This window comes from Ciconia boyciana, chromosome 4 (assembly GCF_034638445.1).
Source record: "Ciconia boyciana chromosome 4, ASM3463844v1, whole genome shotgun sequence".
Lineage (NCBI taxonomy): Eukaryota > Metazoa > Chordata > Aves > Ciconiiformes > Ciconiidae > Ciconia > Ciconia boyciana.
The window spans coordinates 14,174,568-14,202,272 of NC_132937.1; the positions used below are offsets into that span (position 1 = coordinate 14,174,568).

At 39.7% G+C, this 27,705-nt stretch overlaps 1 protein-coding gene across 1 annotated transcript; it reads left to right on the forward strand.

Moving 5' to 3' along the window:
- The first annotated feature begins 5,359 nt into the window (after positions 1–5,359).
- Positions 5,360–26,906, forward strand: CFAP53 (cilia and flagella associated protein 53). The gene is given in 11 exon segments (XM_072859632.1): positions 5,360–5,483; positions 7,086–7,119; positions 11,891–12,044; positions 12,046–12,065; positions 18,684–18,984; positions 22,436–22,605; positions 22,607–22,652; positions 24,333–24,437; positions 24,439–24,550; positions 25,047–25,149; positions 26,603–26,906. Coding segments are annotated over 11 exon segments (1,473 nt in total).
- The last annotated feature ends 799 nt before the right edge of the window (positions 26,907–27,705 follow it).

Sequence of the window (27,705 nt, forward strand, 5' to 3'; positions counted from 1 at the left end):
CCTTGACTGGTGCAGCAACAACTAAAACATCTCTGTATTATCAACACTGTTTTCAGCACAAATCCAAAACATAGCCCCATACCAGCCACTATAAAGAAAATTAACTCTATCTCAGCTGAAACCAGGACACATGTATTATTTTACAACTCATTGAAGATATTATAAAAGCTAAAAGCATTTGCTTCCTTATTAACAAACTTTTTCTTATGAGTGTAATTCACTCCCATTTGATTTGCTAATTCTTTCATATCTTGCAGATCCTATTACTGAGTTGCTTGTCATGACCAATCTGCTCTGCCTAGTCATATGTTCCTGTTCCAAAGCGTTCTGGGGAACAGAAAAAAACTGATCTGTATCATAACCATTCAAAACTCAACAGTAAACTTTCATTGAAATATTTTAATGGACTGAAGCACCATGTAAATGACGTAACAAAATACTGTTAATGAGAGTGTTCTACAAGGAAAATTGAATTCTGCTACATTGACTAGAACATTTCTTTTTCTGGAACACATTACATAATGACTATATCTGAATTTAGATTTTTACATGATTCCATAGGAAAGTAGGTCTTTTAAAAGATTACAAATTTTGTGCAACATATTCTCATACTTAGAACTTAAAATTGAAACAGTAGTATTGCAATACAGGAATTACTGCATAATTTGAGATGCAGAATTGAGGTCTACCAAAATTTTTTGCCAAAAAATAAATCAATATGATCTTGCAAAAATGGAGTAAATTATATATTTGCCTTCAACAAAGTCTGCAAAACAAATGAAAAACCCCAGCCTGCTACAGAAGGAAAACTGAAGTTTGGGAAACTGATGCTTAAAGTAGTCATTTTTGCTGCATACATATTAAAAAAAATTATGATGACAGAAGGCAGACTTTGACAGCAAATAATTGATGGACAATAAAAAGCTTAATTTGCATAAAAGGAAGCAAAGTTGTATTTTTATGCATCAATAAGCACACTTGTTCCCATATATTGTAAACAGTGTTTTGACTAATTACCTCTTTGCACATGTAATGAGCAGGTGTCTGTGTGTAGTTATGGCTATAATCAGTAAACATACATTTTATGCTGTAATATCCAAGTGGTCTTCCACTGAGTTTAAAAGGATCCTCTGTATTCTTTGTGATCTACATGCTGGCAATCCAAAGATGGCCCCAGTACAGCTGTGATGAAACAAAACAAAACAAAATGTGTCTGGGCTCCTGGTTTGTGGGTTAATATCTGCAAAATGCCGCATGGGTAAAACAAAATATAAAACAGGAAAAGGAAAGTATTTGTAAAAGATATATTTTGAAACTGTATTTTAAACACATTGTTTGCATTGATAATTATTTAATAAATTATCTATTGTATAATTAATTATTTACATACCATTATGCAAAACCATGAACAGAGGATAGCATTTTTATCTGCTTAATATTTTATGGAAAATCCTTAGCCTGATTCTTCTCTTTTCTAACCCACTAGCAGCCACTAAGTTACCCCTGCTTTACTGAAGCTTAAAATAGAGGTGAATCAGGGCCCAAATTATTTTATTTATCTTTCTGATATACCTAAGCAAAATCAATTCACAATCTTTGAGAAGCTCTTCCTAAGGGGTGTTCTTCCCTTGATGTGCATAACATAACTCCTTATAAAATTAGTGGGAATCATGTACTAAAGTGAGAATTTACTCCATATCTCATTCACATATTTAAATGATTAAAAAGTAGTCTTGCCGAGTAATGCTGAATTTCCATTTGTTCACTAGCACATTTACAATGCATTTTGCCATGTAACAGAGATCGAGCCTGGGAACAATGAGTTCTGCTTTTGAATATGTAAGTACAAATAATGTCTTACTTCTGAGAGAGAGCACAGTTTGGAAGTGTATGTTTCTCTACTCACACGGCAAAGGAAAAGTTCAGGTTTTAATTTCAGCCTTTACTAAAACATGCAAGAATTTAAAATGACTTTGCAGTATCATTTTCTGTGTCCTAGAGAACTATAGCTCTAGTGATTATGAAGAAAGGGAGTTCCTTAAATGGTATTATCTTCTAAAAATCTCCTCACATCTCCACTGTGATCATCCAGGGAAAAGTCATTTGTATCATATACAAAGTATACTAGTAAAGCCTTATATCTTCATACATACTATGTGATATCAGACAAGGTTAATGTTTCACTTAGTCTTTTGTGAACTTCCATAGTTTCCATGATCTACATCCATTTTATTTATTCTACAGGAAAACAACTGAGATATTGGTTTTATTCCATACCAGAGAGGAACAAAACCAGGAATTACTTGGTAAAACTCAGACCTGAACTCTGCAGCTCATCCTTACAATTTAGCAAGGACTTTGAAGAGATGTCACCACATAGCTATGTAATGGTTTAGTATTTCTCTTATAAGTACTCTTTATGATAAACATTCAAATAGCATATTAACAATCATTTTCACAATAAAACTGAAGTTCCTATTACAAGAGTTGCTATATTACTGCAGTAGGAATAAACAGAACTAAAATGTTACATAATCATTTAAATACAAAAATAAGCCCAGTACATGGCTGTCGTGGTTTAGCCCCAGCCGGCAACTAAGCACCACGCAGCCACTCACTCACTCCCCCATGGTGGGATGGGGGAGAGAATCGGAAGAGCAAAAGTAAGAAAACTCGAGGGTTGAGATAAAAACAGTTTAATAGGGAAAGCAAAAGCCATGCACACAAGCAAAGCAAAGCAAGGAATTCCTTCACTACTTCCCATGGGCAGGCAGGTGTTCAGCCATCTCCAGGAAAGCAGGGCTCCATCACGCATAGTGGTTACTTGGGAAGACAAACGCCATCACTCCAAATGTCTCCCCCTTCCTTCTTCTTCCCCAGCTTTATATACTGAGCATGACGTCATGTGGTATGGAATAGCCCTTTGGCCAGTTTGGATCAAGTATCCTGGCTGTGTCCCCTCCCAGCTTCTTGTGCACCTGGCAGAGCATGGGAAGCTGAAAAGTCCTTGACTAGTGCAGCAACAACTAAAACATCTCTGTATTATCAACCCTGTTTTCAGCACAAATCCAAAACATAGCCCCATACCAGCCACTATAAAGAAAATTAACTCTATCTATCTCAGCTGAAACCAGGACAATGGCCATTAGCTATTGTAAGCACATAGTTAGAAGAGAATCTTATAAAAGAATTTGAAAGGAAGAAAGGCGATTTCATAAATTACTGAAAGAATAATTCTCCAGACAACCACCCAAAGAAAGAAGAACGAACAAAACTGCTTGGAGCAGCAGTGCATTGACAAGCGTTGACACTGGCACTTAAACCTTTTTATCTTCATAGTCTCCATGTGATTTCCATATACATCCTTGAAAGCTACTGTTTTTCTCCTATAGGTTTTACCAATGGGACATGTGTACTTACAGTCACCAGTTATCCTGTTTTCTGTATCAATCATCTTCCCTTTCTATGGGTAACAGTGCTTTTCCACGCTGCATGCACTTCAGTTTTACCTGTTCGAATTACACTGGTTAACCTATAAAGATGGTCAGAAAAAAGCCACTTCAAATATTAGAAGACTCTTCTCCAAACATGAGGAATTTCCATCAATGCTGCATAAAACTTCAAACACTGTGAATGCCTCTCATTTTTCTTCAGAGATGGCAGGTATGAAAAAGGAGTCAATGAATTCAGTGTCTGTATTGGATTACTAGTTTCCTTAGTATAAACTGAGTATTAACAGGAAATGATGTTATACGGGGGATCACTGTTGTTTATATGATTACTTCATTCCCAGTCATAAATTTAAAGATGAAAATTTTATAAACAGTCCCCATTGCTCTTATGAAAGATATGGTATAGTAAAAACAAAGGTGCTGTTGTTGACAGAATCACAGAATGGTTGAGGTTGGAAGGGACCTCTGGATGTTATCTGGTCTGACCCCCCTGGTCAAGCAGGGCCACCTAGAGCCGGTTGCCCAGGACTACGTTCAGACAGTTTTGAATATCTGCAAGGAGGGAGACTCCACAACCTCTCTGGGCAACCTGTGCCCAGTGCTCAGTCACTGTCACAGTAAAGAAGTGTTTCCTGATGTTCAGATGGAACCTCCTGTGTTTCACTTTGTGCCCATTGCCTCTGGTCCTGCCACTGGGCACCACTGAAAAGAGCCTGGCTCTGTCATCTTTGCACCCTCCATTCACCTGAATTTGTATACATTGATGAGATGCCCCCTGAGCCTTCTCTTCTCTTTTTTTGTCCTTTCTTAAATATATTTTCAGAGGCACCAACCACCTTCATTGATTGGGTCAGCTTTGTTCTATGGCGGGTCCGTTGCAGAGTCGGCTGAAACTGGCTCTGTGTCCAGCACAGGGCAGCCCCTGACCTCTTCTCACAGAGGCCACCCCTGCAGCCCCCTCGCTACCAAACCCTTGCCATGTATACCAAGTACAGGTAGTTAGATGATCATTACAGATTATTATATGTTCTAGAGTCCTTCCCTCTTGAAGAAATTAAAGGTATTACTTAGGTGAAGGGACTTCTAGACTCGTTGTTCAAAATCTGATTTCCCCCTGCTCCCCTTTTGGTTTTGTCAATTGCTGTATGCCTGGGAGGTCTAATGTAATGGAGGCCTTTGATTAAAGGTGTTTAAAGCTCTCGGGCCTCATTGATATCTCAAAAATAAGGATCAACAAAAATAAGATGATAGTTGATGTTGCTGATATCTCAAAGGCAAAGCATAAAATTCTTCAGGGCTGCTCCACATGCTGCGAAAGCATAAAATCAGCTTGAAATAATCAGTGCAGTTAGCTTAAAAGCTATATTTCAGATCAAAGTTGCTTAATAATGCTGTGGTAATCTTGGTGTTGCTTTATGCTGAAGAAGTTGGAGGAAATGTACTCATTTTTGAAATTTTGTTTTGATATGCTTTGGGCTCATAACAGACTTGTATGTGGTCAGTTTTATAGCTCCCTCTTTTTAATGTAGTGTAAAACACCCCCAAAAAAAAAAAATAAATTGTGTTATCTACATCTGTTGTAAGGGAGGATTTTTTAAGGTTGTTTCCTGTTTAATTTCCATGTTGACTGCACTTTTTTTAAATAGCTCTCTCTTGCTAAAGTTTTGCTGTCCTTGGCTTTTGAGGATTCATAGCCAAGAAGCTAGTTGTAGGAAAACTGAATAAGAAAATAATATTTTAAAAAATTTTTTTAGGAATAAGTTTTTTTGGGCTGGTTGTACTTAACAGTAGCTGTTTAAATGAAATCAGATAAGTTTGTTTCCCTTTCTCTCCTCATTATTACAACCCTTTCTGTAACTTGTTCATAATGTGCAGTGTCTTTGATATGGATTTAAAGGTGCAATATCATGATTATGAAAGCTTCAGTAGAAGATGATGATTCAGGATGGGAACTTGGTATACCTGACAAGATGGAAAAGAGTAATACAAGCTGGGTAGATATAACCCAGGATTTTGAAGAGGCTTGTAGAGGTGAGTTGTACTACTTGTATTCTGAAGAAAAATTGGAATCTTTTGGAGGACTAAATATGGTTCTTGAGATCTTTTAGGCAATAGTTTGACCCTGGTTCAAGCTCCACATGAATGGACCAAATTGATTCTGGGTTTGCCTGTATTAAACTTAGGAATGTCAAAAGAACCATGCCTTGCTTCCCCTTCCAGATTATAGAAATATATATATTTTTCATTCTGTTTTTCTCTTTGCAAAGATTTCTCCCCTTCTCTTCTGCTAAACAGAAACCTTGTTCATTTAGGACCCAATGATTTGTTAATTGGTCAGCACATCATTTTTAGTCTTTGAAACAAGACTGAGCATCTGAGATGTAATGCATTCCAGTCACTTGGAAACAGTTGCTCATCTTTAAATAGGGTCTTTACTAATTAATATTATTATTAGATATTACTTAGTGTTAGTTTACTCTGACAGTGACTTTATTTTTTAACTGATTTTTATTATTATGTTAGGGGAAAAATAAATATAAACCTGCAACTTACTACACACAATAAGTTAGACAATTGTCATGGTTTAGCTGCAGTCAGCAACTAAGCACCACACAGCTGCTCACTCACCCTCCCCCCTCCTGGTGGGATGGAGGAGAGAATCGGAAGTAAGAAAACTCGTGGGTTGAGATAAGAACAGTTTAATAATTGTGAAAAAGGAAAAAAACCCATATATATAATAATAATAATAAACTGTAATGAAAAGGAAAACAACAAAAGAGAGAGAGAGGAACAAAACCCAGGGGGAAAAAAAAAAAGTGATGCAACCACTCACCACCCACTGACCGACGCCCAGCCAGTCCCCGAGCAGCGATCACTGCCCCCCAGCCAACTCCCCCCAGTTTATATACTGAGCATGACGTCATATGGTATGGAATAGCCCTTTGGTCAGTTTGGGTCAACTATCCTGGCTGTGCCCCCTGCCAGCTTCTTGTGCACCTGGCAGAGCATGGGGAGCTGAAAAGTCCTTGACCAGTGTAAACATTACTTAGCAACAACTAAAACATCAGTGTGTTATCAACATTATTCTCATACTAAAATCCAAAACACAGCACTATACCAGCTACTAGGAAGAAAATTAACTCTATCCCAGCTGAAACCAGGAAAACAATGATAAACACAATTTCTATATACCACCAAAGGATTCCCTTAAATTAATGATATAGGACTTGTATACCCATGAAGTACCAGTAAAGGCTCCATGAAAAAATAATGAGGAAAACAAACCTTTCAATAAACACCTCCCCTGAAAAAAAAAAATTTAGATGGAGCCTGAAAACTACTGTCCTGCGTTTCAGGCTATTCAGAAGCTATTGTTTGGTAATTTTAAAACCCTTTCAACTGCTGGAATAACAGAGAGGAATGCGGAAAGACTGTGAAGAACTGTTTTCTTAGCCTTTCAGTCTTGAAAGCACTTTATAAGTGAAAGCAAATAAAGGTGTAGTAGAAATGTCTGGTCTGCTTTGCACATCTTGTTTTCTTATAGCATGAGACAACTTGGTGAGTGATACGACTATCTTGGAAAAATTGCTTTAGAAGGATAATGGTAATTTATCCTGTTCTGTTCCTTTGCAGAACTGAAGTTAGGAGAACTGCTTCATGACAAGCTGTAAGTATGCTATTGGGATAGTTCTGGTTCTTTAGATAGAATTAGTGCATATGTATTAATGTTTACTAATGAAAAAGTCATGCAGTACCAACTAAGCTTTTTTAAACTTCTACTTTAAATAAAATAGTCAAAATAATTCGGAATAACATTCATCCTCAGCAGTATATACATGATGCATTTGTGTGAATGCTAAATGTTTTTTCGTTGTGCCAGTAAAACACTACCTTTGCAGTTAACAGATTTAATGCAAGCACTAGAATTTTATAGTGTATCTAATCATCAGTTGTGTTGACACTGCTGAACTATTTTACATGGTCTTACTTTTACACACAAAGACCAGAAAGACTTCAAGATTTTTATTCAGTTACCTTAAATGTCACCAGCAAGTTTAGGATAAACAGTCCATGTGGTTTAACATAACTCTAAAATGTAATGCCAAAATGGAAACTGAGCGCTCTACAGATCAAGAAAAGTATACTTAAAAAGCACGTGCTAAGATTTTGCTGATTTTTTTAAAAATACTTTAATCTTGCTTCATTTTAAAAATAAAGTAACTTGTTTAGCCACATGGGTATGTTCATCTGCAAAAAGAAAAAATGTTGACTTAAGACTAATAGCTCAGAAAACAGAACCACATTGTTAAATGCAAACTTGCTTAAAAACACTGGTGCAAGGATGTCACCAAGTAATTATTCAATCATGTTGCATAGTCTCTAAAAAGATGCTATGTCTTATGCGGTTTATAGATAAAAGCATGCACAGATCTAGTAGCGGGGTATTTGGCTAAGAAGCATTCTTCAGCTTAAAAACCCAAACCTATGAGTTTTCTCTTTTAAAAAAGGTTTTAAAAAAACAAATCTATGAGTTTTAGGCATATCTTTTCTTAGACACTTGTTGAGAGAACCTCAGACTCCTGAAAACCATGCCCACTCAAGATCAATAATAATGTTTACAAGTCTTAGTTTATTGTTTATAGTAAGAATACAGTGTACTCAGGTTGTCATCTTATGTGTTCTTCTACATTCGTTTATACAAAAAAAATATTCATAAACCAAATTATTAAATTTGGAACTTTTTTGTATTGGTGTCCTTAGTTTTGGTCTTTTTGAAGCCATGTCTGCAACTGAAATGATGGATCCCAAGATGGATGCTGGTATGCTTGGAAACCAAGTTAATAGAAAGGTTCTTAACTTTGAGCAAGCTATCAAGGTTCGTGTGACTTCCCTGGTTTTGCCTTTTCATTGTCTGTGTGTGTTTAAAAAAAAAAAGTTTATGCTTAATTGTGCTTAACTGCGATTTGATTAATAAATGTTCTTAATATTTACATAACATTGTTTTTTATTTTTAATATTTAAGTATTAGTATAAGAAATAGGCTGTGGTGTTTGCCTTCTTAGTATCCTTGAAATTATCTAGGTTACAAACTCTTCTAGTGAAAAATACTGTAAAATTCTTACATATTAATGTAACCTCAAATCCATTTCAGAAATGATGCTATAAGTTGTCCCACGCTTCTCTAAAATGTGTCTCTTATATGAAAATGTTTAGGTTAGTCCCCTTTTCAGCTGAAGGGAAACCAGCTTCTCTACAAAAGCTGTAAATTAACACTTTTCAATGTGACTGTCAGTTCATTAGCACTGAGCAGAAGCCAACTACTTTAACAAAATTATAGGGTAACCATTGACAGTAGTGATTAACTTCTGATGCACGGTTAAAATGAAGTGGTGAAGAGAGGTTGAAAGATTCTCCATCTGTTACTTTGGGGAAAAAACAGTATACTCAGAGAGGAAAAAATTCTTTTTTTTATAATGGTACTTGGAATGGATTAAAAGAGAAGCCTTTGTAAAACAATAGCTGTCTAATTCTTGATGCAGATTTGTATAGGTTGAGCAAATACTATTAAAGTAGGGTAGCTGCCTTCTTGATCCTGACCTTGAAGGCAGTAAAACTCTGTACAAGTGTCTGCAATGTAAAAAGTTGCCTTTAAAGAATGGGACCTACGTATTATTTAATGTTTGGTACTTATTATGTCTATATATGTTGTTTTGTGATTTTTAACTTTCCCAGTCAGGGAACCAGTATCCACCCCTTATTCTATACCATCTACGTCATGCCCAGGTCCTACCCTTTCTAATACATTCCAATTAATCACCACCACTTTCCCTGTCTTTTGATATGTACACACAGCTATCATTCCCTTGGTCTATGGGCCATCCCTCTAAAATGTCCGTTGAGGTCATTTAGTCCATGACTTTGGGCTCCATCTGTCATAACAGTCCTTCAGGGCAGGAGAGAGGGTGTGTGGGGTTGGATTGTTGCATGCTGAAGCCAGTTCTGGTTCCATCACTGCTGCACTTTGCTTGCTTTCAGCAAAGTTCCTTCTTCATTAATCTGGGTGATTCTCACTGAAATACCATTGATATGGCATATAGCCACCATAAAAGTGATGACATACAGTATTGTATAGCAGTTAACATCATACCATTTAGTTCATTGGCTATTCTCACCCAAAATCAAATCCCCTTGAGGTACACAGCGGACTTCCCCATCCTTCTGCATTACTCACCAAGTGCACCCAGGTCCTTGACCAAAAGCAATCCCACGAATGGGCTTGCCTTTCCCGAGGCAGGAGTAACCCAGACTGTCTTCCCCAGCATGTTTTTTATGTGCACTACAGAGACTTTATCTCCTTCTACAGTGCGTAAAAGTTTTGATTGGGCAGGGCCAGCTCGATTGACAGATCCCCTAGTGTTGACTAACCAGGTGGCCTTTGCTAAATGTGTATAAATGTTTGAATGTCCCACCACCCATTGCTCTCAGTGTAGTCTTTAACAGCCCATTGTATCATTCGATTTTCCCAGAGGCTGGTGCATGACAGGGGATGTGATATACCCACTCAATGCCATGCTCTTTGGCCCAGGTGTCTATGAGGTTGTTTCGGAAATGAGTCCCGTTGTCTGACTCCATTCTTTCTGGGGTTCCATGTTGCCATAGGACTTGCTTTTCAAGGCCCAGGAGAGTGTTCCGGGCGGTGCCATGGGGCACAGGATATGTTTCCAGCCATCCGGTGGTTGCTTCCACCATTGTAAGCACATAGCGCTTGCCTTGGCGGGTTTGTGGGAGCATGATATAATCGATCTGCCAGGCCTCCCCATATTTATATTTCAGCCATCGCCCTCCGTACCAGAGAGGCTTTAACTGCTTGGCTTGTTTAATTGCAGCGCATGTCTCACATTCATGGATAACCTGTGCAATAGTGTCCGTGGTCAAGTCCACCCCTCGATCACGAGCCCATCTCTATGTTGCATCTCTTCCTTGATGGCCTGAGGGGTCATAGGCCCACAGAGCTATAAAGAATTCACCCTTATGTTGCCAGTCCAGATCCACCTGAGCCACTTCAGTCTTAGCAGCCTGATCCACCTGCTGGTTGTTTTGATGTTCCTCAGTGGCCTGACTCTTGGGTACACGAGCATCTACGTGACATACTTTGACAAGCAGGTTCTCTACCTGGGCAGCAATGTTTTGCCACAATGCTGCAGCCCAGATGAGTTTGCCTCTGCGCTGCCAAGTGCTCTGCTTCCATTGCTGTAACCACCCCCACAGGGCATTTGCCACCATCCATGAGTCAGTATAGAGACAGAGCACTGGCCACTTTTCTCGTTCAGCAATGTCTAAAGCCAGCTGGATGGCCTTTACTTCTGCAAATTGGCTCGATTCACCATCTCCCTCAGCAGTTTCTACCACTTGTCGTGTAGGACTCCATACTGCAGCTTTCCATCTCCGATGCTTTCCTACAATACGACAGGACCCATCAGTGAACAGGGCATATTGCTTCTCATTTTCTGGTAGTTGATTGTACAGTGGGGCCTCCTCAGCACGCGTCACCTCCTCCTCTGGTGATATTCCAAAATCTTTGCCTTCTGGCCAGTCCATAATTACTTCCAAGATTCCTGGGCGATTGGGGTTTCCTATTTGAGCCCATTGTGTGATCAGCGCAACCCACTTACTCCACGTAGCATCAGTTGCATGATGCGTAGAGGGGACCCTCCCTTTGAACATCCAGCCCTGCACCGGCAGCCGGGGTGCCAGGAGGAGCTGTGCTTCAGTACCAATCACTTCTGAAGCAGCTCGAACCCCTTCATATGCTGCCAATATCTCTTTTTCAGTTGGAGTATAGCGAGCCTCGGATCCTCTGTATCCCCGACTCCAAAACCCTAGGGGTCGACGTCGAGTCTCCCCTGGTGCTTTCTGCCAGAGGCTCCAGGTAGGGCCATTCTCCCCGGCTGCGGTGTAGAGCACATCCTTTACATCTGGCCCTGCCCGGACTGGCCCAAGGGCTACTGCATGAACTATCTCCCGTTTAATTTGTTCAAAGGCTTGTCGTTGCTCAGGGCCCAATTGGAAATTGTTCTTCTTCCGGGTCACTTGGTAGAGAGGGCTTACAGTCAGACTGTAATTTGTAATATGCATTCTCCAAAAACCCACAACGCCCAAGAAAGCTTGTGTTTCCTTTTTGCTAGTTGGTGGAGACATGGCTGTTATTTTGTTAATCACATCCATTGGGATCTGACAACGTCCATCTTGCCATTTTATTCCTAGAAACTGGATCTCCTGTGCAGGTCCCTTGACCTTACTTTGTTTTATGGCAAAACCGTCTTTCAGGAGGATTTGGACTATTTTCTTCCCTTTCTCAAAAACTTCTTCTGCTGCATTGCCCCACACGATAATGGCATCAATGTATTGCAGATTTTATTTAAATGTTTTCATTACAGGCTTCATGAGCTTCTGGAGGCAGAGGAAAGTAGGTACTTTACTGAGATGGAGTCACTTGAAGAAACGGCACTGGAGAAACAAGAGAAAGTGAGGGAGCGAGCAAAATTACTGAGAGAGAAGAGAGAAAAAGAAAGACAACAACTGGTGGCTGAAAAAACAAGAGCAGCAATTCAGGTATCTTATAAAATAAAATTTGGGTTAAGTAAATACAAAGAGGCAATTTAACAAGAACGTGACAGTAATAAACTGAGGAAGGAAAGGTGAATGTGATTGAAATGATAAAACAAAAAAAATTAAGGTGGTTTGGATAGAGGTGTATGAGCTTTGTCAGAAGTTGAAAGGCCTCAGTTATGTTGCATGCAGTGGAGCAGAGTATAGTCTTTTTCTGACTTTCGATTAAGGGGTGCAGCCTCTAAAGACCAGGGATCCAAATTTGCAACGCCGTAACGCTCAGTGAAGTGCGTGAGAAAAATTTTCATTAATAGAGATGAAGGCAACAGGTACAGAGAACTGTACTGTCTCCATTATTTGAATTAAGTGTTGAGATACCATGAAAACATTATTCCGAGTGTAGTGCGATACTCCTTGTCCTGTGTGAGCATTCCTGCACTGTCACCTGCCAAGTCAGCTGTTTTTGTAATTCCTTGTTCTGGCATATAGTTCTATTTCAGCTTTATACTATTGGAGTGAAAAGGGTTCATGGAAGGTTAATTTGGCCTAAATCATGCTTATTAAGCTAATACATCGAAGATCCTTGAAAAGTTAAGATTGTCTAAAAATACAGTGTTTTTATTTATTGCATACTTTTCAAGAGTACCAGCCGAAGCTAAGGTTTTAATGCAACCTGAAGTTCTGTGCCAAGTCTTCCCAGATGCTGAGCTTGGCAGCGTCTTTTGAAGTCATTAAGATTTGCAGGTGCTTATCAGGCCCTGAGGCCTTGGCATGAAATCTGACTTGTTCAGTTCTTGGAAATCTGGTTTTCTGAGGAAAGGATGAAAATAATATTAATGTAATTTAATTGTAATCATTTGAAGTGTCTCTTCCCAGTCTCCCACAGTGCTACGGAAATCCACAACACCTGCTTCTCAGTGTGCAGAGGCTGGGGATAAAAATCAACACTTGTTTTCACTTCATATAAACTCTAATTAACTAATTTCACAGATAAATGTTGGTTTCTTAAATGTGGGGTTTATTGACTAAGGTGTTAAGGCAGTGCATGCACTTCTAAATTCACATGCTGGCTTTAAAATATGGCCCTCACAATTTACAATTCCTAGTTATTCTCTACCCATCATACAAAATGGTTGAAATTCATGTTTAAAATTGTTTAGAGGAGACACTGCTGGAGTGCCTTTTATTTTGTACTTGTAGCTTGTCTTACGTGCCAAGGAGAAGGGATTCAGCTTGCGATTTAGACACCTAAAGGTAGGTGTCTAAGTGTTGGTATCTTTATATTCACTGGGAATCTGAAATTGTGTTCTACTCAGTAGATCTTCATTGAGATCAGGACAGTTAAAGGAACCTAATGTCATCTTAAAGTAGGCATATACTGGTCTGCCAGTTGAACTGCACCCTAGCCTCCACTGACTGCATTGATTAGGTTCCCATTTATTAGAATGGGAATTTAGCTCACATGTAGATTACTGTTTAGATACCTAATTTTAGATATTTTAATTGCAAAATGAATCCCACCAGTGAATCTCATCATCTGGTGATACATACTTGGACTTTCATGCTGCAGTTGCCTGCCTGAGACATTTCTCAGGTCCTCTTACTTCCCAGTACAACCCTATTGATATGTGGTTCACTCAGTCTCATGGGATCATTCCCATCATCCTTCTACCTTTCCCAGTCTGCTCTCGGATCTAGGCAATATTCATACCACATGGTATCCCATTAAAAAGTGTTGCTGGAGCTTTACTGGTGGTGTTCTGCTGGCTGCAGTTTTTCAGAGGATTTAGAGGCAGTGAAATAATCTTTCTTCACAGCTGTTGTGAGTGGCAATCTTTGAGTATCTCTGCAGATGAATCTTCATCCTACAGTGCACAGAGTCCTTCTCTTTGAGTGTCCTGATGTAATAGAAATACATTTCCATAGTCAGTTCCTCCCTCTGTTCTTCTAGCTCTGTCTCTTTCTACTTTTAAATTAAGGTCCCTATAAAAAACAAAAACTTTAATAACACCAACTGACAACAGTTCACCTTGTCGGTTGATCTCTCCTTCGAAAGGCAGATATCTTTCTTCATGTATATGCTTAGTAATATTTTAAAGTTTGTTCTTTTCCAATGAGAAAGGAAGTCTCTACTGTGGTGATCGATTCTGATTAGATTAGTAACTTCTAATATCTGAATCTGCATGTATTTGTCTTCTTTAAGTAGCCCCAAATCTGTTTTTCCCCCACTGTTAGCTGTTACTCTTCCTCCTAAACCATCCTGGTCCATGCAGAGATCTGGGAGCAGGCTTTGCTGATCATGAAACCAACACTTATTGAAGATCCACAACCAGAAATCTGTAATTGTGTCACAACCTGTCCTCTAGGGCAGTGGTCTCCAAACCTTTTTGATTGCACACCCCTATCAATAAAAAAGAATTTTTAGCACTCGCCCCCAATATGTTTATTTATAAATTATATACTTGTACTACTGTACTAGTATATTATGTACATTATAAAACATATGCAAAAATAGAAATTAAGAGGGTGAGATAAAGATGAAATAAACACTATTTTTATTTTTAATGTTATTTATTAATGGTACAAAACATATTTTCTTTCTGCACCCCAATGGATTGTCTTGCACACCCCACTTTGGAGACCGTTGCTCTAGGACACACCCAGAGGAGCCCTGGGAGGTCATTTCAGTAACAGGTGGATATACACATGATTTTCTGTTTCTCTTTGCCTGTGAATTTACAACTATTTTGAATGTCTTTCTGAAACCTAATACAGACTTCTTTATATTTCTTTTAAATTTAAGGCGCTCCACTCTTTTGCAGGTATAGATTCTCAAACCTGAGGTATAGGAGCACCTATAGTGTACAGTGCTCCAGTACCTTGTTCCAGAGTACTAAAAGGCAGCTCTTTTATTAGCCATGTGGGCTTGGTTTGGAGCTGTAGCCTCAGGGTATAGATTTAACAGCTTCTCAGTAGTCATGTTAGCCAGGAAGAGTCCTTTGTTGCAAGGTGACGGAGGGCACAGTCCTTGGACCACCAGAGTCCCGCTGGAATTCATTTTCATGAAGGGCTACAACTTGTATGAAAAGATATTCAGCCAGTTTTAGCCCAAGGGCATGTTCATCACTGGTATCTTTAAAGAAAATTGCAATGTCTTAAAATTTGCATAAAACACATTACATCCTCTTTCTTGCGATAACATCAGAAGCATCCATACAGAGAATGTTATTATCACAGCAACTTTGTACTGCAGCCATAAAATGAATAAATAAAAAATAAATGCAGTTTCTGTCTTTGGGAAGTGGCTACATACAGGCACAATTTTAATGTTAAGAAGCTTAGGATAGCAAAGTGAGGAAGAAAAACAGCCATCTGGGGGAGCAGATGTTTATAGGTTGCTGTAAAAGCTGCTTTGAAGGAATTATTTTGATGAAATCAAGCAATTGCAGGGTTATTTTAATATAAAATTCTAACCATGCTGAACTTTTATTTAACTTCTCTTCCCCTCTGAGAATTCAATTAAATTCAATTTAGTTTATAATCATGAAAAAGAATAACTAATTCTTTATTCCTTCACTGCTGAGAGAACTTTGAACCCATTGTGTTAAGGTAATACAGTTATTTCTAATGGTGTAAGATTTCAAATCTTAATAATGGCATGTTTCCCTCAGAACATTTGAGAAATATGTTTTTCATGAATACTAATTAGTACTCTAGTCTTTAATCACCACTAACTCCTACCCAGTAGTTGGAAGATAGATCCCAGTGTTAAAATGTAAGAAAACCGGCAATGATGTAGGATGTTTGTTGACCTGCTTGAAGGCAGGGGCACCTCTTGGAGTGTGCCGTGGCTCACAGCATGCACATCGCTGTGCTGATCTCTGCTTTTGTTGTTGGGACAACCAGTGAATGAGTGGGCAGAAGGTTCCCCGTCTCATACAAGGAAGTAAAACAGCCATCCTTTTTCACTAGACTGCACTGGCATCTGCTCCTTCGTTCCTGTATTTCCTCACTCTTCTGAGGACCTGAGCTGAGGATGGTTCCTCATTCCAGGGACAGTTCCTCCTTTAGAGGATACAAGCCCAGGTCTCCAGGAAGAACGCAACATTTGGTTAGAGGATGTGGCATGTCCTAGGATTGGGGGAGAAAAGTGCTAAGTGTGGGAGGTTTTATCTTATGGAGACTTGATGTTGATGAAAGGGGACTTGGCAGATTACTGTTGTTTCTTCTCAGTCAGGAACAGTTAAGAAGTTAGAAATGCCTTCTGGATATCAAGTAAAATGAGAATTTTGTTTTCATGGCACTGCTTTCCCTTTTATTGTTTGTATATAGTGCTTAGCACCTTTCACCACTGCCTCAATGGCATTAGGTGCTTTACAAATAGAGGATGAAGAGAGAGATGCCCTTGGACCCAGAAGCTTACAGCTGAAATGTGAGGCAGCAAACAGTGAATGCTGACAGGAAGAAAATGTGGTGAGACCTCTGTTTCTGCATGAAATTACAGGTCAAGCATTGTGTTCTTTGGCTGTATCTCACTCCTGCAGCACCAAGGGAGAGCGAGGTGTAGCAAGCTTTCCCCTCCACAGTCACAGCTCTGATTTTGCACCACTCCACTGTAAGTTTGACTGGTCGGATGGCTCTTGCTGTGGCACTGAGAACAGGATCAGGCTGGCTTTCGGCACTGACAATTTTTCTGTCTGTCAGCAGCTTTTTCAGCCAGTTCTGAACTGGAGGAGGGGCTATTCAGGGAAATGCTCTTTGCAGTTTATAAGCCCTAAGTAATTTTTATTAGGCTGGCTTAGCATGGAGTTGTATTGGTAAAGCTCTGGAAGATCTTGTAAGCCAACACACAATTATTACACGCTGGTAGTTGCCTCAGCCACATATTAATGATACCTGGAGCTGCGCTCATTCTGCGCTTGTTAGCAGGAGGTGAGTGGGAGGTGACAAAGGAGCAGTGTCAAGTAAAGAAGCCATTATTGTATAGTGTAATCTTGCTAGTTTTAGGGCAGAAATGAGTTATAGACCACCAGTCACATCCTGTGTTGCTAAACTCTTTCCCTGTTTGCCTCATTGCCAGTGGATACTACCTCAGGAAGAGGCCAAATTTGCATCATTTCTGTAGCCTCCATGGAGGTGTGAACCCATGGCCCCAGATAGAGAATAATGCTCCTATTAATTCTATACCCGAAACCCAGGTCAGGGAATATAGATGTGGGTTTAGATGGAGACAGCAGCTATTGGACTTAGGAATCATTTAGAAAAGTGAAGACTTAGCAAAGACAGATCCTTAGCAGAGCCACAGAGCATGAAAAAGCAAATCACCAAATATCTATCTTTAGTGCTGGCAAACTTAATTTTGCTTTTAAGTAAAAAAAAAAAAAAATCTTAGTCAATGGAATTCATTCAGATTTTGTTTCATTGCTGTAGTTATGAAAACTAAATAACTATCCTGATGTCGAGAATGATAGTACTATGAGATAGGTGCTTGATGAATATTTAATATTTTTGCTGCACAGGATTGTCAGATAAACATTGTATAAAGTAATAGTATTTCACATTGTACACGCTGTCATGCAGTGGTTCAAGATTCAGTCAATGATATCTTATGATGTCTGCTATGAATTCCTAAATAGCACTGCAATAATCTGTAGAAGATGGTTTCATTCAGCATGAAATTGTGAGATATCTTTTTACTTCACAGCATTCATGTGTGTCTATCGCACATCCTTAGAGCTTACAGATCTTTAACGCTTGTAGATCTTCACCATTGTCTGCTAGTTTCACATTGATTTTATGAAAATCTATATCCTTGTTATAGAACAGAATTAAAAAGCTTGTATATTGTTCAAATTAAATATTGTTTAATAGCATATGTTGATCTCAATACTGCTTTGTTTGTAAAAATGAAAGCAGAATCTCTAAATGGTCGTGTGTTCTTCAATTGAAGATAAGTATCTGCTTATATGCAACTCAATTGAAGTGAGTAAATGAAAATTGAAAGCTGTATTACTTGTTTGACTTTCTAGCTTCTCCAGACTCTTATTGCAACTTTTCTGAATTATCCCACAAAACTTCATTAAAAAAATTAATAAATTTCTAGTGGTTCCTGTTCAACTGTGTAACCTAAATTTCTGCTCTCAGAGTATTTTCTGAATATGAATGAGCTTTCAAGTGACTAGTAAACCTATTCTAAGTCTTCATTTGAATAAAGAACAACCTACATGTTTGAACAAGCATAGTGTGCATGTGTTTTATATGTTAAAATATTATATATATTAAAAACTGCACACAACACATGTTCCAACTACATATATAAAATACACCTTGTGTATATAAAATATTTATATATTGTGCGTGTGTATATATATTATTTTTACAAATGCAAATATAGGACCTGCTCTTCAACTGATTAAGGTCAAAATCTCCATCAAATCAGGCTCTCTGTGATTCCTTAGGCCTCACAAGGAGTCAGTGTCAGACCAGGTGTAGAATTTGGCATCCTGAGCCGTAGTCCTCCGAGTAGTTATGAGCTGGGAGCCTCCATCCATCACACACCTCCAGACTTGCTTATTATTTTGAGACTTTTTTTTTTTTTTAAACTTTTATGTTGCCTTTCAGAGAACAATGTGAGGAGCTTTGTGTACAGCAGATGAAGAAGCATCAGAAGGAATTGTGTGAAGACCGGCTGGCCCAGCTAGCTCTGAAGGAGGAATTGAAAAAGCAACAGAAGAAGGAAGAGCAGATGTTTGCAGAGCTTTGGAAAGAGGATAGGTTGGCTAAGGAAAAGCGAGAGGCGGTGGAGACGCAGAAATCATCAGAACAGAATTGGGAAATCCTGAATGTGCTCAGTGCCCAGGTAGCGGTGCTCAGTGCTCACAAAGAGGAGGCAAAGCGGCTGAAAGAAGAGGCTCGATTGCTGGTAATTTCCATATCATTCTCAATTCAGGGTTGTGTATAAGGCCCTCCTAATGATAGGCTTACTAGACATTTAGATTAATCCATACCTTATTTGTATCTTCACCGATTCCATTAGTATCTGAGACTGTCCTATTTATGCTAAGCCTCTTCTCCAGAGCTGTGGCAAATGCATTCCTGTTTACAGAGGGAAATACATCTTTTGAAACTTAGCATTGTAAAGGATTTTGGCATTCAAAGCCTCTCGGAGCCTTTGTGGGAAATGGAAATGTTTTTAAGCTATTGCCAGACATCTTTGCAGTTTTCTGATTTCCAGTTTCCTGCGGGATAGCTAGAGAGTCTTGTGTCCCAGCTGTAATGCATAACACCAGATCTCAGACCATGATACATATGTTTAATCATCACGGTAAGTGCACTGGGAGGAAGCAGCAAGAGTGTGCTGCTCCCAGAAGGGAAGGCAAGCTAGGAGCCGAAGGTGACAGCAGGGCAGGCAAGTACGCTGTCCTCCCGACAAGAATCCCACAGTACCCGAAGGAACGGAGCAGAGCAGGTCTGCTGACAGTAACTGGGGTCATCTAACAGTCCAAACTGCTCGACAGGTCTGTAGTGATGAAGTCCAAGATGAAGCCAGCAAGTCAAGTCAGCAGGTCTGGATCAGGATCGACCTCAGGCACAGGCGTACCTGCAGCATAGCTCACGTAGGCACCAAGGGCAAGAGACTGAGCCTAACTGCAGCTCCCAAGCGACTCCTCTCAGCCCTTTCTCACACTGCTCTTTCCCAGCTCTCTGATCCAAGGCTCATGTCGGGGCTGGCTGTGAGCACAGGCAGACAAGCCCCTGCGGGGAGGTTGCAGAGCCTGTTGGTACACTCAGGACCCTGACACATACATGAGGAGACACATTTATATGAAAAATCCCAACTGCTCATGCCCAAGCTGACTGAATTTCAGAATCTACTTTTTTTTTTTTTTTTTAACAAATTAGTAAGCAGTGCCTAAGCTCTCTCGCCTATTCGCCTATTAGTGCTGGCTGCTGTTGGGCGTCACATCATAGGAGGAATTTGGCTACCTTGGCCCGACTGTTTGGCCACTACCCTCTTTTTTTCCTCATCTCTCCCCAGGGTAGGCTTGCTGTAGTTGTGCTGGCTTCAGTGGGGCTTGCTAGTTCACAGTATTCTGTGTTGACTTTGTGAGTTATGGGAGACTATTTAGTTCAGACTCAGTCTTCATTTTGCAGCTATTTACATGTAGCAATTGAATGATCACTCAGGGTACTTTGTTAGGCACTGGAAGCTGATGTTGGCAAGATATATACTCCACTACTTTTTAAAAATAATGACAATAATGAATCTAAAGCTCTGAAAATCCTGGCTGTAAAACAGTGGAGTCCTTATTCCAAGCTAGACTGTAATGTTTCACTTATTTAAAAACATGCAGAATAAAATTATTTTCTTGTAAAAACTTTTAAGGCACTGACAAACCTCCCAGGCAAAGAACACTTCTACTTAACTGGCCTTTTCAGAAAAATGCTATTAGAATAGAAGACTATGTAGCTTCCCCTGAAGAGAAGCTGCCTTGGGCTCCGTCAAGGAGATAAATTTCTGGTAAAGTGGTTTAGTCTCTGAAAAAAAGCTTTCTTCAAAGGGTCCATAAAGGAGAGTTTCTATATTGAAAATGGGATGTAATCCTTTTTCAGCAGAAGAGGGATGTGACAGATGGCCTCCTTACAAGTTTCTCAGTGCAGAGTTGGTAGCCTATAATGATCAGGGGTTTCATCTGGGTGAAGGACACGCTATGGACAGCTAAGTCTCTGTGTATAATGGTTTCTTCTGGTTGTTGCAATGGAAATAGATTATTTAGGGAAGCAAAACTTGCACCTTTGCCATGATAGACCATATGTGTGCATCAAGATATCTCAGGCTGGATGACAAAACAGAGACAGCAATTTTTGCATTAGCTTTTTCATTAGCTGTTACCTACATTAGCTGCCTTCCTCTCCCTCTGTCTTTTCTCTCCCTTAAAGAATTGTGATATCTTGAGGTGATGGAAGTCATGTTATTCTGGCTGTAGTCTCAGAAGTGCTAGATGAGTTTCTGCCATAGCACTTTGGTCCTGGCTTGCAGATGGATGGTTGGTAACAATTTCTTTGTACATTTGCAATATTGTGTTACCCCATTGTATAAACTTTCACAGAGTAAGCACCATGGATCCCATCCTTGGCTACTCTCATACAACTTCACTGACATCAGAATTCAGCCTAAGACATGTGCCAGCTTGCCCAGTAGACTGCTAACTATTTCCGCCTTCTTTCCTTCTTTACTGTTCAAAGTTTTTTGGATTACTTAGTGGTTCAAATAATATATACTGAGTTTCAAAGCTGTTTTACCAGCTTCTGAAAATGAATTTGGCTGTTCAGGAAGATAGCAAAGTCAGCTTTGGCTTTGAAACACTGGAAGAGTCAGTGGGTGCTTTATGTCCAGCATAACAAGTTACGTTCCTTAGGAGGTGCAGCTTGTACTTCCTACGGGGAAGATTAGACATGTTGTTTATGGCAAACCTGCTGATGCATGTTAGAATATTTATTGACATTACAAAAGAGACATTTAATTTAAAAACAGGTTAACAAAAAACTGTGTACCTTCAAGACAGCTCAGGCATTGTTTCTGAGACCTGTAGATAAGCTAATGATGGCCACATACTGTTTTACGACTATGAGTGCTTGTAAACTTATTCAAATGCAGGATGATCAGGAATTATGCTAAATTACTTTATTGATGCTGCTTTGGGATTTTTTTTTCTTTTGGCTAAATAATCTTGAATATACATATACCTGTTTGATCTTGAATATACATTTGCTATTTTTCATTGTTTCTTTCTTAAGAACTCAACTTTACTGTCCATTTTCCTGTTCTTTCCAATATAAAGTAGAATGGTTTGAAGCCATGGAAATTCAGTAACTGCTCATCAGAATATAAGGATACAATTACTTTGTGCAACCTTATGTCCACTAGAGATGCAGTGCTCTGAACATCCAGCACAGGCACCAGACAGATAATATATGCAGAAACAGGAGGAACACATGGCTCTGTTATCAGTTAGTGGTTATGGCTGCGTGTGAAGACTTGGATATAGATCATACGTGCTACAATGATATCGATTTCTCTAAAGAGATGACTCTGTCTATCCACTTGAAATATTTGGAGTACATCAGCCATTCCAGTGTTTTGGTATTGAAGTGCATGTGATAAAGAGAAAAATCCTGAATTCTAATGAATGATATGCTAAAATGTTCATGTTTTAACAGATCTAATGGATGACACTAATTCTCTAATGTCAGCAAGAAAGGCTTTAAGTATTTATCTTTGCTCTTCAATGTTCCAATTAAACTAATTCTAGCCATCACTTAGTTTGAAGTTATGCAATGATTTTACAAGCTGGCTATTTTTACCGTTGTAGGAAGAACAGCAGCAACTGCTTAAGCTAGAAAATGAACAACTTCAGATGGAAAAGCTAAAGAAACAGAAGGAATGTAGGGATGTGTTGCTCAGTGCAGCACAGGACAAGAAGAATTGTCTTAATTAAGAAAAACAAGGTGAACTTGCCCTAGAGATGAAGATCTTAGAAAAATCTTCAGGAACCCCAGGAAGACACTGAGGAGAAAACAAAAAGAAAAGTAAGGGCTAGAGGTGTTCATTGTGAAGTTGTGGGGCAATACCTCATCTAGACTAATTTTGTGGCCCTTAGTGAACTGCACAGTATAAATGAGATCAGACACAAGCCCTTTTCTCTGAATAAGTTGATTCTTTTGTTGCATAGTGTCCTGGTTTCAGCTGGGATAGAGTTAATTTTCTTCCTAGTAGCTGGTATAGGGCTGTGTTTTGGATTTAGTATGAGAATAATATTGATAACACACTGATGTTTTGGCTGTTGCTAAGTAATGTTTACACTGGTCAAGGACTTTTCAGCTTCCCCTGCTCTGCCAGGTGCACAAGAAACTGGGAGGGGGCACAGCCAGGATAGTTGATCCAAACTGGCCAAAGGGCTATTCCATACCATATGACATCATGCCCAGTATATAAACTGGGGGGAGTTGGCCGGGGGGTAGCGATCGCTGCTCGGGGACTGACTGGGCATCAGTCAGCGGGTGGTGAGCGGTTGCATCACTTGTTTTTTCCCTGGGTTTTGTTCCTCTCTCACTCTCTTGTTGTTTTACTTTTCTTCATTATTATTATTATTATTATTATTATTATTATTATTTTGTTCCAATTATTAAACTGTTCTTATCTCAGCCCACGAGTTTTCTTACTTTTGCTCTTCCGATTCTCTCCCCCATCCCACCGGGGGGGGGAGGGTGAGCGAGCAGCTGTGTGGTACTTAATTGCCGGCTGGGGCTAAACCACAACACATAGCCTGTTGCTTCTCCTCCTGCCAGTGCTCTACTTCTCTGAAGAAGCCCATTATCTGTTAAAAGCCCAGCGAGTACTTTAAAGCATGCTTTGCAATCAGCAAGACTACCAGGCTAGACAAAAGAAGGGGGCTCTCAGGAAATCCTGGAATCTTGTCCCTCCATGCTGATTCCATTGTGTACAAATCACCTGAGCTTTTTCATCCTTATACTGCATGGATGTAATGGAGGTTAGAAAAATATTTTTTGTTTCATGGACCTGATTTATTAAATATTTGTAACTGCAGAGGAAAGTAAATATTTAACTTATTCTCATTCATTAATACTAAGAAATTGTTTTAAATCTTTAATAGCTGGATATATAGATGCAAAACCTCATATTAAATATCTTGGAGGTGCCATGGATGTGTCTGTCGCTTCCTAAATTTAAAACAAGTAGGTCATCCAACTTCAGGGTGAAAATTAGTCTCAAGGTAACTTTAAGACAGAGCAGGGAGCTGCATTCATTTACTCCACTCAAGGTATTTAGAAGCTCATGTAGTTTAAGAAAGTTGTATAAACTCACTGTTAGACCTTGGCACAAAATTAGAGGAGGTGATATTTATTATTATTTATTATTATATTTCTAGATCCCAAGGTTTCTAATGCAGGTGAGGGTGAAGTAGCTTGGTCAGCTGTGGAAAGTCTTTGTAAAATGTTTGTGTTGTAGGCAGCTGAGCTGCTATGGGGGAAGGGATCACTTTATATTTGTTCTGCTCTTACACTGTTGTCCAGGCACTGTTGACTGGCCAGGAAGAAGATTCTGCACAGCTTTCCCATAACAGGATTTGGGATGGAGCGCTAGGCTCCCAGTTCTCACATTGTCTGCAAACCACCGCTTCCCTTCACGTTTTGAAAGGGCTTTTTGAACTCATTTACTCAGATCTGCAAATGTCTGTGTGTTTGCAGCAAGAGCTGTTCAAGGAGCAACAGACTTACCTGGCACACCTGGCTCAACAGCTGGAGGAGGAGAAACAGCGAGGAAAAGAAGTGAACAAGCTCCTCAAAGAACAGAATGGTGAAGGTTTGGGCCAAGAAGGCTGAGCAAATGCGATTAGAAAAGGAGGCTAGAAAGCAGCTACTGAAAGATGTCCTGGATACAAGACAACTGCAGATGGAGGAGAAGTGTAAGTAATAACAACTCGCTGTCTGTGCACCAAATCTACCACATGAATGCAAGTCTTGGCAAAGGCAGAGGGAGTACAACACACTGCTTTTGGGAAGACCATCTGGCCCAGCATGCACAGGCTGTATGGTTGAGTGGACAACAATGCTACTGTCTCTGAATCTGCTTCTGAAACTTTACTCCTACAGGCATTCCTTACACTAATTTCCCATTGCTATCATCAGAGCAGAGCCTAATAAAGTAAGGATTGCATGAGCAAGCAATCATTATTATTAATTATATCATTATTATTATGAAGTTCTGAATGTGAAATCTTTTCTGTTCTGAGTGGATGAAAAACAAATAAGCTGAGAATACACTTGCCATCGTTTGTGTGCCTCTTCAGAAGCAACAAAACTCAGGCTTGCTACTTGGCTTGAATACAGTCTCACTGTCCCTTCAAGCTTAGCAGTGCTGTTATCTTCTAAAAGTTTTTTTGTTTTTTGTTTTTTTTGCAGTGCAGAGAAATGCAAAGGAGCAGGAAGAACTCGCTCAAGAGAAGAAGTTATTAGCTGAAGCAATCACAGAACTCAAGCATATTCAAGAAGAAAAATATGCAAGGTATTTTTCTTTTATGACATCGGTTCATTTCATTGCAGATCAATCTTTTAAACTTGTGTGTAGGCTAATTCTCATTTTCAGATAACTCCAAGAGCACTGGGTGGGCTTTCTTCTGTTCAGAGAGGCTCTGCTCCAAACTGCTCAATAGCAGCCCTGCTATATTGCAATTGGTATTAAATCACTAATTCTGATCTCATCATACAAATAATGGTGTTTCATTACATATCCTTGTTTTGGTCTTTTTGGACCATCATGTGACTTACATCCATCATGTTTATTAAATACGTCCCCTCATACTCCGAGCTGTTATTAGGAGTGGCAGAGGTTTGGGGAGGAAGGTTAATGAAAGGTTATTTCGTTACTTACCTAGGAGAACTAGTGTGTTCAGGCTTATTGCTAAACTCCACCCACACACATCCCTTAAACAATCATATAGTCAGCCACCAAAATACCAGACTACTGCACGGGGTTCTCCTTACCTTACAGTTCTTCAGGGTGAGAATATAGTTACACGCAGTAGCTGAAACGTTCCTCTGGGTGTCATGCAAAGCCTAGGACAAAGGGCCTTATTTCACTTACTCAAATTCCCTTTTGTACTCCTGCCCTTTCTCCACACTTGTCGGTGGGAGGTAACCGAGTAGCTCCTTCCAGAGCCAGTATCTGTTGTGTTCTCTGATGGCTTTATTGGTAACAATCTCCTGGATATGGCAGAAATCTCAACTTTCTGAGGGAAACATGCTGGGCTTCACTTTGGATATGCTTCACTTAGCAAAGATGGCATTCAGTGGCATCAGTAAGTGCTGCGTGGTTCAACTGCGTTGCATTAGCGCACAAGTCTTGACTAGACTGTTGGCATTTTAAGTGTCTGTGTGCCTGAGCATGTAGGTAGACTTCCACTGCTGCTCCAGAGGGTAGTGAAAGTAATATATGAGTCTCAAGGTAGAATGGAAGAATGATTTCTTCTGAGAGCCATTTCCTAGAATATTAGTCCAACGCCACAGCAGGAGCCTGCACCCTGTCTTCCCCATTGGCAGTAACTTGTTATCTTCAGAATGAGGGAGTGGAGATGGGGCGTAAGGCTGCTGCAGCAATGAGCCTGAGCTAGGAAAGGACTGAGACCTGACACTGTCATTCTCTGTCCTCTCACTGTCACTGTGAGGGGCAGGGAAGGCATGCTGATTACAAGGGGTTGTTCTTGCTCTTTTTTTGTTAAGCACTGATTTTGCAATCTGCTTGATAACATACAATAGAATGCAGTTCATTCTTCGAAGAACGTAAGGTTAGCATGTAGCATTTGGTTAATAGAGTGGTAGTTATTCTTAACACCTAAAAGGAGTTTTGAATGGTTCTTTGGTCTAAGGTTGAATGCTAACAGACTGAATAATCATAATAATAAAAAGTTGTTTAGCTTATTCATGAAGTGTGGGTAAAAAAATATTCATGTCATTTCCAGAAAAGTAAAGGAAGCAAAAGAATACCAAGAGCAACTCAGGGCTCAAATTGCCTATCAACAGGCCCGTGATACTGAGGAAGAAGAGAAGCAGTGAGAATATGAATCAGGTCTAGCAGCAGAGAGAGCTTACCAAGAAAGGATAGAGGACATTCTATCAAGGCCTTGTGAGAAACTAGCAAAAACCCACCCTTTGAGAAGGAAACTAATGTCTAACTCTCAAGAAGATAATTTACGGTTATTTTTTAGCTCACTTGGTTGCCTTAAAAAACATTTTGTAAGGGTGTTTATAACTGACTCGAGTTAGTGGACCCCTCTCTGCTGTGATGCTCAAAATATTTAACTGGCAAATTGTGACAGTGTGCTTTCCCCGCCCCCAACCTTTATCTCCTGTAACCCTGCTCAGGTGATAACTACCAGTGACTGTAGACAGTAATGGATGCATCTGGTCATGATGGCTGCATCCCACTCAAAGTGGATTCGGGGGAGACAGATAATAACACAATAGCCAAGGGCTATTGTGCAATGCACCCACCTAACCACAGCGAAGAAACTAAAATCTGTGGTCGGTATGCAAATATGACTATGGGTCAATCATCTTACCCCCATAAATAGTGAGCAGCCCAAGAGCCCTTTGAGCTCTTCTGCACAGCAGCAGGCTGCATGTCAGGACTGCATGTCCCCTTGAGTAGGGACACCTCTCAACATTACTCCTCAAGGCTGAGAGATTCCTTGCTGCAACAGATCCTCGGTAAGTGACTAATAGCATGCTAAACCTTGAAACCTTAGCTAAGTGATATAAAGGATTGATTGCGCATATATAATCCCTTAGACATAAACTGTTGACCAAGTCTGGGACTAGGACTGGATCTAGCCACACCTAGACTCCTCTCTGAGAAGGAGTTTAGAAAGCAAGGGGGTCCTTTCTGAACCTTATGACTCAACGGGAGGGTCTCCCTGACAGTTTTTGTCTGACCCTGTCCTCTATGCAGTAAATAATCAAGTGTACCTTGCCATTGAATCTTGTTAAACCACTGTTGTATTGAACTTTGTTAACTCCCTATTCTATATCAATAAACTATATTTTTGCTTCTCTCTTGCGAGTG